This window comes from Phasianus colchicus, chromosome 32, assembly GCF_987193195.1.
Source record: "Phasianus colchicus chromosome 32, bPhaCol1.hap1.1, whole genome shotgun sequence".
NCBI lineage: Eukaryota > Metazoa > Chordata > Aves > Galliformes > Phasianidae > Phasianus > Phasianus colchicus.
The window spans coordinates 1155027-1168476 of record NC_143467.1 but is presented as its reverse complement, the minus strand read 5'-3'; the positions used below and the strand labels follow the sequence as shown (position 1 = coordinate 1168476).

The 13450-nt window shown below is 52.9% G+C and overlaps 1 protein-coding gene across 1 annotated transcript; it reads right to left on the bottom strand.

Moving 5' to 3' along the window:
• Nucleotides 1-1218: 1218 nt before the first annotated feature.
• On the bottom strand, nucleotides 1219-4867 carry LOC149914008 (coiled-coil domain-containing protein 81-like). Its single transcript, XM_090128003.1, has 8 exons — nucleotides 4741-4867; nucleotides 4519-4580; nucleotides 3931-4084; nucleotides 3476-3732; nucleotides 3206-3291; nucleotides 2476-2567; nucleotides 1860-1956; nucleotides 1219-1548 (listed from the first exon to the last, which is right to left on the bottom strand). The coding sequence occupies exons 1-8, from the start codon at nucleotides 4865-4867 to the stop codon at nucleotides 1323-1325; spliced, it is 1101 nt and encodes a 366-aa protein (XP_089984129.1). The 3' UTR covers nucleotides 1219-1322.
• Between the last annotated feature and the right edge of the window lie 8583 nt (nucleotides 4868-13450).

Below are 13450 nucleotides of genomic sequence, written 5' to 3'. Positions count from 1 at the left end.
TGCCTTGAGGCTCCATAGACTCAGCCCTCGAGGAAGATCTTCTCGACTCACTTCTGAAAGGTGTTGTTGGCCTGAAGGTGATGTGATGGGGTGAGGCCTTGGCTGTCTGCAGTTTTCGCACCGCACGCTCACGATGGGCTTTTCCTGCTTCCTGCACTTCATCAAGGAAGCGCACGTGTTTGGTTCCCGGTGCTCGGCGCAGGTCTTGTTGGCTTGATGTGCCTGCTTCCCCCTGCAGGTCAAAACACTGAGGGGAGGCAGCCATTTCTCTGCCTCTCTTTATCCCTTCCCTGCAAGTCGCCCAGCTGCAGTGTTTTGCTCCTAAGCTATGCCAGCACCTCCCCAAAAGCCCTTGTCTTCCCACCAGGGATCTAAAGGAGCAGCGAGCTGGAAGGAAAGAGTCTCCTCTCTGGCCTCACACTTAGCTACACCTTTGAGCTGCTGCAAAACCGTGGGCTTTGCTATGCTCTGCGTGTCACCGGAAAAGAGCACCGCATTGGAAAATGAGGAACTCGGGGTCCCAGGGCTCCAAGGAACGTAGCCACCCCATCTGTCAGAGCCAAGGGGTCTTGGAAGAGTCCCCATCGTCCCTCTGCTTCTCTTCAAGGAGATGGCACTGTCTCGCTGCTATTATCAGAGCGAGAGGAGCTGCTAATCTATGTATACCTGACGGTGAGATTAATACACAAAGGGTAGATGTTAGCCCGTCCAGTTTATTGCAAATGCTGGTCATCTGGGGAGATGGGGAAGGGAAGACGGGCGATAGAAAAGATGGTTCAGATGTTGATCTCCAGATGTTGATCTTCAGTGGTGGGTCTTGAAGGGTTGCTGTTTGGTTGACGACTGCACAAACTTATTTCTAAGTCCAAAAGTGGTTGAGTCAGCCTTCCTTGGAGTGGCAGCTTCTGGCCTTAGGATCTCAGCAGAAACTCCTTTGTTCCCACCTCCCGGGCCTTGCCAGCAGATCAGATGGAGCAGGGAGGTGCCCACCTGCATCCCGGTCTTCATGAGATACGATGGTGTCCTTCCCCACTTCTCCCATACCAAGCTGGAGTTTCTGGTCACAGGCCAGATATTCTGCCAGTAAACACTCCTGAGCCCTCTTCTGAAGGCAAACAGCTCCCAAGAAATGCTTTGAAAGGTAAAATTGTCCACAAATGGATGTTGGTTGCTGCCACACAGACACTTCTCATCTGCTGCAGAAGTCAGTGTCTTACTGCAAGAAGTGCCTGAGAAAGCAAACTTTCAGCCACCAACAAAGAAGGGTTCAGGCAGGCACCCAGGAATGGCACAGACAGGAATTGCAAACCTGTCTGTCAGCCTCAGGTGGGGCTCTGCTCCTCCTGGGCACCCCACGCCCTGCTCAGCGTGGGCAGGACTGGACAGGACATCCCCCGCCTGGGGAGCTCCACTTTGATTGGTGGCAGAGTCTGCAGAGATCCAGTCCTCTTGTGCATCTTTGATCCTTTTCTTATGGTGGAGCACGTTCCCTTCTCTTCCTGGGGCTCCTCTTGGGCAGAAGATGCCCCCGGGATCGCTGGCAGCTGACTGAAAGGACAGAGTGGGAGAGGTCTGCCTGAGTGGGGGACGGCTTTGGGGCCGTATCCTGCAACCCCGAGCCAGGACCCCTGGCTGCAACGCAGCCTTCCCTACACATAGCTCTCGGGTTGCGCTGGTGCTTTCCTGAGGGCTGGAGAGGGGCCAGCCCTGTGAGCTGGGGGCTCCCAGCAGCCCCATCCCACCCCTCCACTGCTGCATTCACGTGCCCTGAACAGTGCCTGCCTGGCCTTGGGGAATGGGCTCTTGTTGGGGTGGGGAAACACAGCGTGCAGATCTGTACCCTGAGCCTGCAGTCTCACCTTGCCTTCCTCTTGTCCTCGCTTGTTCCCTCCTCAGACTCCACTACAGAGGTGATGTGGATCCAGCTGGGGAGGGGATGCAGTTCAGGAAATTTCCCTGCAATTGAGAAGGACAGATCTCGTCAGAGGAGACTGACTGTGGACCTGCTGGCCCGGTGACACGCAGGGGTGCTCAGTGTCCCAAAGCACCCAAGAGGGCTGCTCTGTCCCCCTTGCAGATGCAGTCTCCCTCTGTGCCCTCCGTGCCTCGTGCCCAGCTCCTCCTCCCCAGGCTGCAGCTCTGTTTTGGGACTGCATTAAGGGCTTTGCTTTGGGAAAGAGGAGCTGGGTGGCGCCTGTGCGGTGACAGTGTCTTTTGGGGGCTCATTTCCTGGGGGAAAGGACAGGGCCGAGGACCCCCCGTGCTCTTGCCATCCCCTGGGATGGGAGCACTTGTGGGAACGTGGCAGCCAGCATCTCAGATTTGATGAGGACGACGTGTGGTCGGGAAGAGAGGCAGTGCTGAGCTGGTGCGAATGGTTTCACAAGTCAGATCCTGTGGGTGATGGTGGGATGGGGATTTTGCCATCACGTGTTGGTTGCGTGTGGTATAGAGAGGGACTGGCAGCTGCTTTACCTTCCTTCCCCCGGCCAAGACGTAGCAAAGGGACTTTTGAGGCCTTGCTGGGTTTCCCGGGCGGTGGTTTGGGCGCAAACTGCCGTTTAAACCTGTACAAAAGGAGAAGACGCGGTGTGAGCCAGGGCTCCGGCGGCCCTTTCTGCTGGTTGGGATCACCCTGCTCACAGGCAGATTCTCACATCGCCTGAAGGCCATCCTTCCCCAGGATCGACTGAGCCCCAGAACCAAGGACTGTCCTGGGAAACGGAGTCACCCGGCCACGATGGGATGAAAATGTCACCTACATCCCTTCATCTCTTCCCCCAGATCTACCTCTCGAGAGAAGGTCAGCCTTCCCTGAGTTCCCTAAGCACCGTGACCTGTGACCTGAGGTGTTAGCGAGCACCAGGGGAGCCTGGCACGCTGCCTCTAAGAAAGCGCGGACTGTGGAGCAGGGTGGATTTGCGTGGCCACATTCCATGACCGCCCTGCAAGGATGGGGACTTGATGACGCTATTGGAGCAGATAAGCTACCCTGTTTTCCTGGCCCACCCTGAGCCAAGGCTTTCCACCTTACATGTTTTCAAGTACACTCTGCAGGACAAAGGTATATTTGACTTGGGAGACTCAAGCTCTACCCGAAAGTAAGAAGTGGTATAAAACGGCATGAGAGAGAAGGAACAAGGGGGGGTGGAAGGATGCCGTAGGCAAGTGGGGAAGCAGGGGCTGCAGCCACAAACATCCTCACCTGGGAAAGACGATGACTCGGCCTGAGGAGGTCAGCGAGGCTACAGCTGCCATCCGGGACACCAGCATGTTCAGCAGCCAGGGGACCTGCAGGGGAGGAGCAGGGAGGATGCGGGACGTCCTCGTCACGGCTGAGGCACTGGGGACACGAGGAGCTGACGGCAGCACAGCTCTCGCACGGCCCAAGCAGCCGGCCAGCGCCTGGTGAGCCATGTGCAGGCAGCTCTGGGCTCGTGGGACTGCCCAGGCCACGGAGAAACCTACAGCTCACCTTGAAAACAACTTTCTCTAGGTTCTCCTTCCCGCTGATCCTCTCCAGGAAGTCGTAGTAGAACTTGACGTGGACTCTCGTTCCCTCGATGAGGAGCACTCCGATGTCCTTCAGGACAAAGGCGATGTTCTCCCCCTTCTTCAGGCAGTGGGAGACGAGGGACGTGGTGCCGAATATGCAGGCCTTCGCAGTCTGCCGGCTCACAGATGCGGCCGCGGCCACCTGAGAGTATTTGAGGGCCTCCACCTCCTTATGGCCTGGAAAATCACACGGCAGAGTTTGTCATGCGGCGGCTCTTCCACGGCTGCTTCCCAAGTGCTGCTTCTTGCAGTCACCACCCAGGACAGCCCCATATTTGCACGGACTCCATGCAGGGAGGGTGAGGTTTGCTTTTGCAATGGATGGCTCCATTCGTCCTGTCTGTGCAGCAAGAAGGGGTTTAAGCCTCCTCGTACCTGGCAGGTAATCCTTGTTATCCGCGAGGTTACGGATGCCCGCAAGGTTCCTGGCCAGGTGAAACGCAGGCCACTGAAGAGTCATGGTTCCATCCTCAGCCTCGATCCGCTCGGAGGCAATGCTGAAGGAACCGAGGGTGGGAATTCGGACTCCCTGCACGTGGAAGAGAAGGGAAGGGCTGAAGTGTGAAGGCTGGAGGAAGAGCTGAAGGTTGCCCCGTCCACGGACGGTGCTTTGGGTCCTGCTGTGCCCTCTCCCACTGTTCGGAAGCTCAGGCAGGGCGGTGGGAGAGCTTTGGGAAGGAGCTGCCCGCTCCTCCCCCTCCCTTCGCCCTCCAAAAACGCGGCACAGCAGTCAGGGCAGAAGCAGCCTCGTGGAATCCAGAAGCTTGCAGAGCTTGTGAGCAGCCCCAGCACACTTGGTGCAGCCATACCACGCATGTGGGAGGCCCACTGGTACCCGAGAGGCATTTTGGGGGTGAATAGCCTGCTTTCCGTGGAGGGGAAGAGTCATTGCGTTCTGTGGCCCAAGGCGAGGGGACTCCCCACCCCTGCAAGCAGACAAGTGGGAAGAAGGCGCCGACCCACCTTGCGCAGCAGGAGCTGCTCTTGGACATAGACGGCCACCGCATCCCAGACAGCAACTTGCTCTGCAGGGCAAAGGAAAAGCAGGTCACGCTCTGCTTCTGCCGCTTCTCCTGCTGGCTCAGGGCAGGAGGGAGGTGGCAGATGGAAAATGTCGTCCCTGTCCCCAGCCCCACACGGAGGCAGTCCTGAGACGGTCCCCGTGTCGGCTGTGGGCCCGCGTACCTTTGGCGGTGACCTCTGGCATTCTGTAGCCCCGCTGTGTGGCGGGGCCATCCTCCCAGAATTTCATCTCGGTCTGCTTCACACCAGCGCGATGCTCCCTGTTGGCAACAGCCATGCCGGAGCTCATCCTTCAGATGTGTCTGCTCTCTGCCAGATGCTCCTTCAGGATGCAGGACCCACCTCCGTGCTCCGCCTTCATACTCCTCCCAGGCGGCCGTGTCACAAACGTCGCCGTGGTGACACGGTGACAGCGTGGCCGGTGCTGCCTGCTGCCCATTATGACGCTGGCACAGCAGCCTGCTGCCCGCCCTGCCGCGGCAGGAGCCCAGCTCTGCGCCTTGGTGGCTGGCAATGCCCAGACCCGGAGCCCTGGTGTGCCAGCAGCACCACACCGGAGGTGTTGCCGGCGGCCCCTCGGGCAGGCTGGCCTCACAGTCAGATGCTGAGTCTGCAATCTTCGAAGGTTCTCCCTGTGCTGGCCTGAACTCCTTCGCCCTAAACTTCAGGCATTTGGCTGAGCTGGAGCTCGGTGGCTGCAGCGCTCGCTTGCTCCCTCTGGGCACCGAGGGCAGGCTGGCCTTCGAGCTCCATAAAGACCACGGGGTGGGTTTGGCTGCCTTTACTCAGTGCAGGTCTGCTGCTTGGCCTTGGGTTCCACGTTAGTTTGGCTGGATGCTTTTCAGGCAGCAGACCGCCCCGGAACACCCGCGCCCTCTTAGAGATGGCCAGCTGAATGCCTGGAGAGGGGGCGAGAGAGAACCAGCATTTCCAGGGAGCTTGGCAGCAGGCGCCTGTTCTCTGTTTTCCTTCTAAAGTGAGCTTCTCTAAGAGCAAGAGGAAGGAAATTTCATCTCAAAGAGCGCTTCACAGGAAATGCGATACCCTGAAAACCAGTTTGGACGTGGGACTAGTTTTTGGTCACAATACAGTTTAGAAGAGAAAAATGCAAACGCTTCTATTAAGTGCTAAAGTGCAGTTATTCTCCATGGAGCCTGCGTGTCAGGGAGCCTGCGCCTTCCCACCAGTGCCCCATTCCATGGTGTTGCCATGCGACAGATGGGGCAATCTGACAAACTGGCACCTGGCATGGAAGTGTGTGTGGAGCAAAGGTGTGGACCTGAGCTCCTTCGTGCAGAAAAAATGGCACCCACTGACCTTCACTGATGTTCACGGAGACAAAACAGTAGATGTCGGCTTTGGCATCACGTAGAAGTAGCACGGAGTGCACTGTGAAGAGCTGCAACCTTGTAATGAAGAACAGATAGCAAGGATTGCAGCCTTTCAGTACCTAAAGGGAGCCTGCAAACAGGACGGGAATCAACTCTTTGGAAGGGGAGATAACTGCAGGACGAGGGGAAATGGTTTGAAGTTGAGGGAGGGGAGATTTAGGTTGGATGTCAGGGGAAATTCTTTACTATGAGAGTGGTGAGGTGCTGGAACAGCTGCCCAGAGAGGCTGTGGATCCCCGTCCATCCCTGGAGGTGTTCGAGGCCAGGCTGGATGGGGCCCTGGGCAGCCTGGTCTGGTATGAAATGGGGAGGTTGGTGGCCCTGCGTGTGGCAGGGGGCTGGAGATTCGTGATCCTTGAGGTCCCTTCCAACCCTGGCCATTCTGTGATTCTGTGATTTTTGTGCTTTTGGTTAGGAACACAGAGGCAAAATCCTTGGCATCAAAATGCATAGAATGATGGAATCACCACGGTTGGAAAAGACCTCCAAGACCATCCGACCCAACCACCCCCCTGTCACCAATATTCACCACTAAACCACGTCCCTCAGCACGGCATCTAAACTCTTCTTGACCACCTCCAAAGATGCTGACTCCAATTCCTCCCTGGGCAGCCCGTTCCAGCCCCTGACCACTCTCTCGGAGAAGGTTTTCCTAACATCCCACCTGAAACACCTCTCTTTTCTTAAAGGTTCTTTAATTCCTTCACAAAGGTGTTCACAATCTTCATCTGTTTCTTCCCTCTCAATAGAATATGCAGTAGCTCTCAAAGAATAAGCTCAAAGAATAAGACCTGCAATTTTACAGTTAGAACTATTTTCCCCCAGCCAATGAATTTCTTGTGATCGCATAGGAAACCTTTACTCTTTTCATAGGTGAGTTTGGGAGGTTATCTCAGTGAATGCTGTTAGCATAACAACGCAAAAGTTAATCACTAAAGTGTCGTGGTTTTATGACACGGCTCCCCAGCCGTCTTGCCTTCAGCTTTAGCATAAAGCCTTTGGTTCTGGACACTCACCCTCTCATTCATTCGGTTTATTAGGGAGAAGCAGGCAGCTCAGCACCACGCAGCCATTCACCCGCTCTCCACAGTGAGATGGGGGACAGAATCCAAATTGAATGTGTAAAAACCCGTGGGCTGAGATGAAGAGAGTTCATCATGAGAGAAAAGGCAGATAACTAATAGTAAGAAAAACAAGGAGGGTGATCATCATCATGCAAGGAGAGTAAGAATGATGAAAGAATAATATATGGAACAAGAGATGCACGGTGCCATTGCTCACCATCTGCTGAACTGCCCAGCCAGTTCATGAGCCCCGTTCTACTGTTCAGCCCCACGGCACAGCCTCACAGCTGGTGACGGACTGAAGCTGGAGAAGCCTGGCAGCAGAGGACGCTCCTGCCCCACAGAAGGGCTCGCGGCTCCATCGCAGCTCCGGTGCCCTCAGTGCTGGAGAGGAGGCTGAGGTGCCTCCAAGCGATGGATGCGGTCCACCCAACCTTCCAGCTCGTGTGGTTCACCGTGCAAGGCCAGCAGGAAGAAGGGTGGGCACAGGTCACACTGCATCCAGAGTGACTGCAGAGCTCTCGGGCTGGTAGTCCAGGCTGTGGGGCAGGAGTGAAAGGAGGGCACTGGTGCTGCGTGCCAGTCCTTGGCTGCAGGACTGGTGCTGGTGGCAGGGCCTTGGGTTCTGTGTCTGCAGCACCTATTTGCGGATTGGTGCCTGCTTGGAAGGGATGGGACCCACCTCCTTAAGGGAGGTGAGGATATTTTTGTCAGTAGGATGGCAGCCTTGCAAGGGAGGCTTTAAACCAAGAATTGGGAGGGCTGCTGAGCAAAGGGATGGGGTGATGCAAGGGACAAGCAACAGAAAATGAGCACTTGCAGGGTGGCAAGGAAATGCCTGAAGGCACCACTATGGGGAGATCCCCCAAAGCTCCAGAGGAGGTTCTGGTGGGTAACAGGGGGAGGCTGCTGGGAGCGAGGAACAGATGGACAGAGGGACCAATGGAGGAGGGATGGATGGAAAAAGGGATTGAAGAATCATTGGATGGATGGAACGATTGTTGGATGAAAGGATGGATGCAAATACAGGTGGATGGAGGGATCAACAGGAAAATATGATTTCTGCCTCAAAGAGCAGTGTGCCCCCAGGCCCCACTCCCTCCATGTGCACCAGTGGGGGTGGCCCTGGGGGTACAGGAGCCACGACCCATTGTCAGAAGCCACTCCCTGGGCTGCTACAGAACCCTGAACATGTCAAACGAGTTACACTGTAAAAGGAGGTCTCTTCCCAGGCTAAAACCCCTCCCACCTACATTGAGAAAAAGCAAACGAGTCACGGACTCATCTTTTCTTTAGGAGTTGAACTTTCAGTCCTGCACTTTCCTTGACAGTGCAAGTAGTTCCCAGGCATCTTGGAGTAACCTCCTGTAGCAATACTTCAGTTACCTCCTGTGCCTTATTAATTCTACAAGGGAATGCCTGCAGCCACCCTAAGAAGCTATCAGCACCAACTTCTGCGGGTACAACCTTGTTTTTCCCCAGCTTCTGTTAAAGCCAGAGGAGGAGGAGATGGCGGGGAGGGAATGGGGGGCAATGGGCAATGAGGAGATGGAAGGGTTGGAGTGGGGCAAATAGGGGTTGGACGTGGGAGGATGGGGGGGAGGAGAGTGGGATGGAGAAGAGAGGTGAAAGGATGGACGGAGAACGTGGAAGGAGGGGTGGACAGAAGTGAAAGGATGGATAAGGGGAGGGATGGAGAGCAAGGAAGGGGGGAGGGACACGCACCAGGCCACGTGCTTGGCTCACGTGCTTGGACAGAGAAGGACCACGGCATCCCTGCTGCAAAGGGCACTTTTCCTCTCTCCTGCTTTGGTTCTCACCTGGCTCTGCAGAGTTACTTCCACTCCATACCCGCTCATCCAAAGCGTCATGCAGAGCCAACGTGGAAAACCTGCTTGCAAAACAAGTCTTGGCACCAACAAGATGAACTGCCAGGCTCAGCTCTCACTACAGAACCAGTTATTTGTGACTACAGCTACAACTATCAGCCCCCATCAAACTGGCAAAACTCCTTCTTCCATCCCAGGATCACTCATCAGTCAGGGGCCTCAGGTAACTGCTACACAGTAAGCTTTCATATTTGCCTGCCCTGTACTTGAGCTAAATAATTAAAAACAATGGATTGCAACATTTCTTTCCTCACTTTGTGCTTCTTTCATTATTTTTTCTGTTTTTTTTTTTTTTTTTTTTTTTTTAAACAACCTTTCCCACCCAATACCCATCCAAGCCCCAGCTTACCTTTCCTGCTCTTCACTGACTTCTTGACTCTCTTGGCTTTTGCTGCTACTCTCGCCTTGCTTTCCTTTGCAGTGCCATGCATTGCTCTCTCTCTATTTGTTGCCACCCATTCTTTTCTTCGGTGGTGTTCTTTACTTCTTACTTGACTTCTTTTTTCTTTTCGCTTTACCTTTTGTCTCTTTGCTTTATTTGGTTTTCCTTTTTGTCTTTTTTCATATATTATTTTTCTTTTTCTTCTTTTCTCTTTTTTCTCTTTTTCTTTTTTTTTTCTCATTTTTTTCCATTTTTTTTCTCATTTTTTTCCTGTTTTTTTTTTTTTTTTAATCATAGGTTTTCCTTTAAGCCCCCCTTCATTTCCTCTTCTCCCATCCCCTCCCCTCTTTTCTCCCTTACCCTCACCTCCCTTGCTCCTCCCCTTCCCCCTGCCTTAGCCTACCATTACCTTCCCTGCCTTTCACTTACCTTCTCCTCACTTCCTCCTCCTTGATGCTCTTGGCTTTTGCTGCTACCTTGATGCCCAATCTCAACACTTGCCTGCTCTGCTCGCTGCTCTGCCAAATGGATTAAAGTTTACAATAGCAGTTTGAGAGCTGAGAGACTGTGAGAAAATAAATAGAAGCATTCATCTTCTATACGTCAAATAAGTACAAAAGTGATGAAGCTAAATGTAACACACATTATATTAATTGACTGATATTAATAAAGGGACATTCACTTCTGAAATACTCAACTACATTTCCATTAGTTGGTACTAGAGATCACGTCTGGACCACAGCTGCCCTAGGGATCTGAAAGGCACCTAAGATTTGTGCACTGTAGTTCTGAACTCTATTCAAGAGCCCAGCGAAGCTGAGATGATGGACAGCCGGGCTTAAAATGCTGCAGTATCGTACTGATACAAGAATTTCCTGCCTCTGTTTAATCAGGAGCAGGATTATTTCACAGTAGCATTTCAATTAGTTTACTTCTAGAGCTTTCTGACAGACGTGGGTTCTAGAGAGGGATTTGAAGGAGAGTACAGTACCTGGCAAACAGACACGGTACCTAACGACCATGGAATCTAACATGCAGGAGTTTGCCATCAGACACAAGTTCCTGAATCACGCAGCAAAATCCAGAAGCAGTGCAAAGCTCTTCATTCACACTTAAGGTATGTAACTTCTGAAGAGTTGTTACGTGCCCTTAACACCTGGGCACAGAATTGTACTTCTGTGCCTACTCACCATGAAATGCCTCCACTGCTGCTTCTGGTCAGCTTAAGGCCTCTTTGGTTAGAGACTGAATCCAACGTGCTGGCTCTGTTTTACTTATGCACAGCAGGTTCTGAAGGGCAACCAGAAACGTGAACAGAGGTTATGTTGGAAGCAAAAAAGCAGCAACAGAGCTTCCAGCGCACAGGCAAACCAAATGCACGCTTGGATTCCCTTTTTGCACAAATAGAAGCTAAGAAAATAAACTGAAATTATTCCCAGTATTTATTTCCTTCTCAATGAAAATTTGAGCTAGGTAACTTGACAGATTCCTTTACCTGTGTCTTCCATGGGCGTTTTTCTTTTCTTTCTTCTTTCTTTTTTTGTTTCTTTGTTGCATTTTTCTTCCTTCCCTTCCTCTCCCTGCAGACTCCCCAGGATATTTCAGCAGTCCGGAAAGAAAAGGGCTTCAGGTGCTTATCTTTGAAAGCTCGAGGATGAGTGAATTTGAAATTGTACAACTGGTTTCTAAAGAGCTGACCACATAGAGACACAAAGCTTTAAGCACGGCTGTGAAAACCAACTCTGCCAACAAACATATGGGTTTTGGAGTACTCAATAAAAATAAGTGAATCACAGAATGGTTGAGGTTGGAGACACCTCTGGATCCTTGTGCTCAGCAGACTCAGGGCAGGGTTCCTGGGACCACGTCTAGACTGCTTTTGGAGATCCCCACGGATCCACCCCACAACCTCTCCAGGCAGCCTTTGCCACTGCTCTGACATCTGCACAGCACAGAAGTGCTTCCTGCTGGTCAGACAGAACCTGTGTTCCAGGTTGTGCCTACTGCCTCTTGTCCTGGCACTGGGCACCACCCAAATGAGCCTGTCTCTGACCTCTCTGCACGCTCTCTTCAGGCCTCTATAGACATTCCACACGGAGACATCCCAACTCTCTCAGCCTTGCCTCCTACAAGGGGCGCTCCAGGGCTTTCATCACCTTGGTAGCCCTGTTTTGGAGTCTTTCTTCTTCGTTCACGTGTCTTTTATACTGGGGAGTCAGAATTGGACCCAGTGCTTCAGGTGCAGACTCACCAACACTGAGCACAGGGGAAGAATCACCTCCCAGCACTCACAGGCAATATTCTGCCTAATGCAGCCAGGAAGCCATCAGCCTTCTTAGCGGCAAGGACACAGTGCTAGCTCACGTTCCACTTGGTGTCCACCAGGAGCCCCAGGCTCTTTCCTGCAGAGCTGCTCTCCAGCCGAGTGCCACCAGCATACACTGGTGCCTGGGCTGGTTTCGCCCCAGATGCAGGACTCTGCACTTCTCAAGGAACTCCATGAGACTCTCTATAATGAAGTTACCCCTGGAGGGATCCTGTTTTAGCAGGGGGGTTGGACTAGGCGATCTCCAGAGGTTCTTTCCAGCCCCTACAGTTCTACGATTCCGTGATCCTGTGTCAGCCACCTCACAGCCTGCTGAGTGCACTCTGGATGGCTGCATGGCCTCTGCTCAGTCAGTCACTGCCCCCACTTTTGGGACAGCTGGCACCTCCGGAGGGTTCACTCTGCCCTGCTATCCAGATCCTGAGGGAAGATATTAGAACAGGACCCACTACTGACCTCTCAGGAACTCCTGTCATTCATGGCCTCCAGCATGACTTACATCACTGGAATCCTCTTAAATAACCTTTTCTTTTTAAACATTCCCCGCTTATACTTTCTTAGAGGTATATGACTTCGTTTACTTCAAAGTCAGACTCCCTCATTGGTTCACAGCAGCTCCAAGCAAGAGGGATCATGACAGTGCAGGGACCAGCAGTACACAGTCCTTTCTACTTGGCTCCTTGTGTGAATTCGCTCTCCAACAACAGCCAGCAAGCTAAACACAACAACAAACTATTCCACCCAGAGGTTCCCAGACTCTTCAGGTTATTACCAACTCCAACAACATAAAATTAAGAACAATAATAAAACATACCCTCTTCATTTATGGCATCTTTAGGCAGAATCAGCAATGCATTTATTTACTCACATAGTCATTAAACAGCACGGAGCTGCCTGCTGCACTTCCAGCCCCAGTTTGCTTTAACTATTTTAGCCTACACAACAACACAGGCAGTCATCAGCACAGCGATCTTCAGGTAAGAGTAGAAGAGGGAAAGAGACAAAAGTCCCACGAAAGAACAAACAGAAAGCCTAGGCAGACAGACAGTGCTACAGCACTGCAGCTCACAACACCTCCTTACCCACAGAGGCTCTCCCCTCCCCCCCTTCCTCAATACGATTCAATCAAATCCCATGCTTCTCCCCTAAAATGAGCTACAATTAATCCATGTCACAGAAAACAGTTGCCAATACAAGGCTTGTGCTGTCAGCTCATGGCACCAACAGTCCCTCCAACACAGCATTTCCACTGCCAAACCTAACTGATTTCTCAACTGCAGTGCCCTTTCAGAAGGTATTACCCCCAAAAGGAAAAGAACTCAATCCAGAACACAAAGACAACACTGCTGAACCCATTCTGAAGACCAGGCACACACAACACAACAAAGAACACACCTCCATGCAGAGAGCCCTTACAGGGGGCAGCCAGCCCTGAAATGAGGTTAGGGAGGGGTGGCACCAGGCTCCACCCCTTTGCCAGACAGGTGAATTGCTTCCACCTGTCCTCCCCAGCAGAACAAGGGCTCATGAAGATGAAAGAGCAGTTGGCTGGGGAGGGGGACCTACATTGGCAGCTTGGGCTGGGCTGATGTGATCTTTTCTTCTTAGTCCTCTGCCTGAGGAGTTTGAGTGATCCACAAGGCAGATGTGGCAGCCCTGGCTGGTCTGCCTTGGGGCTGCGTGGAGCGGCTGCACTCAGCCCTTGAGGGAGATCCGGAATCTTTGGTAAAGCTGGCTGACTGGCTGGGGAAGCCTTCCGAGGCCTGAAGCCTCCTGGCCGGCCAGTTGGGCCAGGCCGAAAGCCGGCTGGCCGTTCAGGG

Excerpts from the sequence above, each read along its gene's own strand:
- LOC149914008 (XM_090128003.1), bottom strand. The coding sequence starts at position 4,867 with ATGAGCTCCGGCATGGCTGTTGCCAACAGGGAGCATCGCGCTGGTGTG. Across the intron at positions 1,957-2,475 it reads TCTTGGCCGGGGGAAGGAAG|GGAAATTTCCTGAACTGCAT; the intron begins GTAAAGCAGCTG and ends TCTCAATTGCAG. Across the intron at positions 1,549-1,859 it reads GAGGACAAGAGGAAGGCAAG|TCAGCTGCCAGCGATCCCGG; the intron begins GTGAGACTGCAG and ends CTGTCCTTTCAG.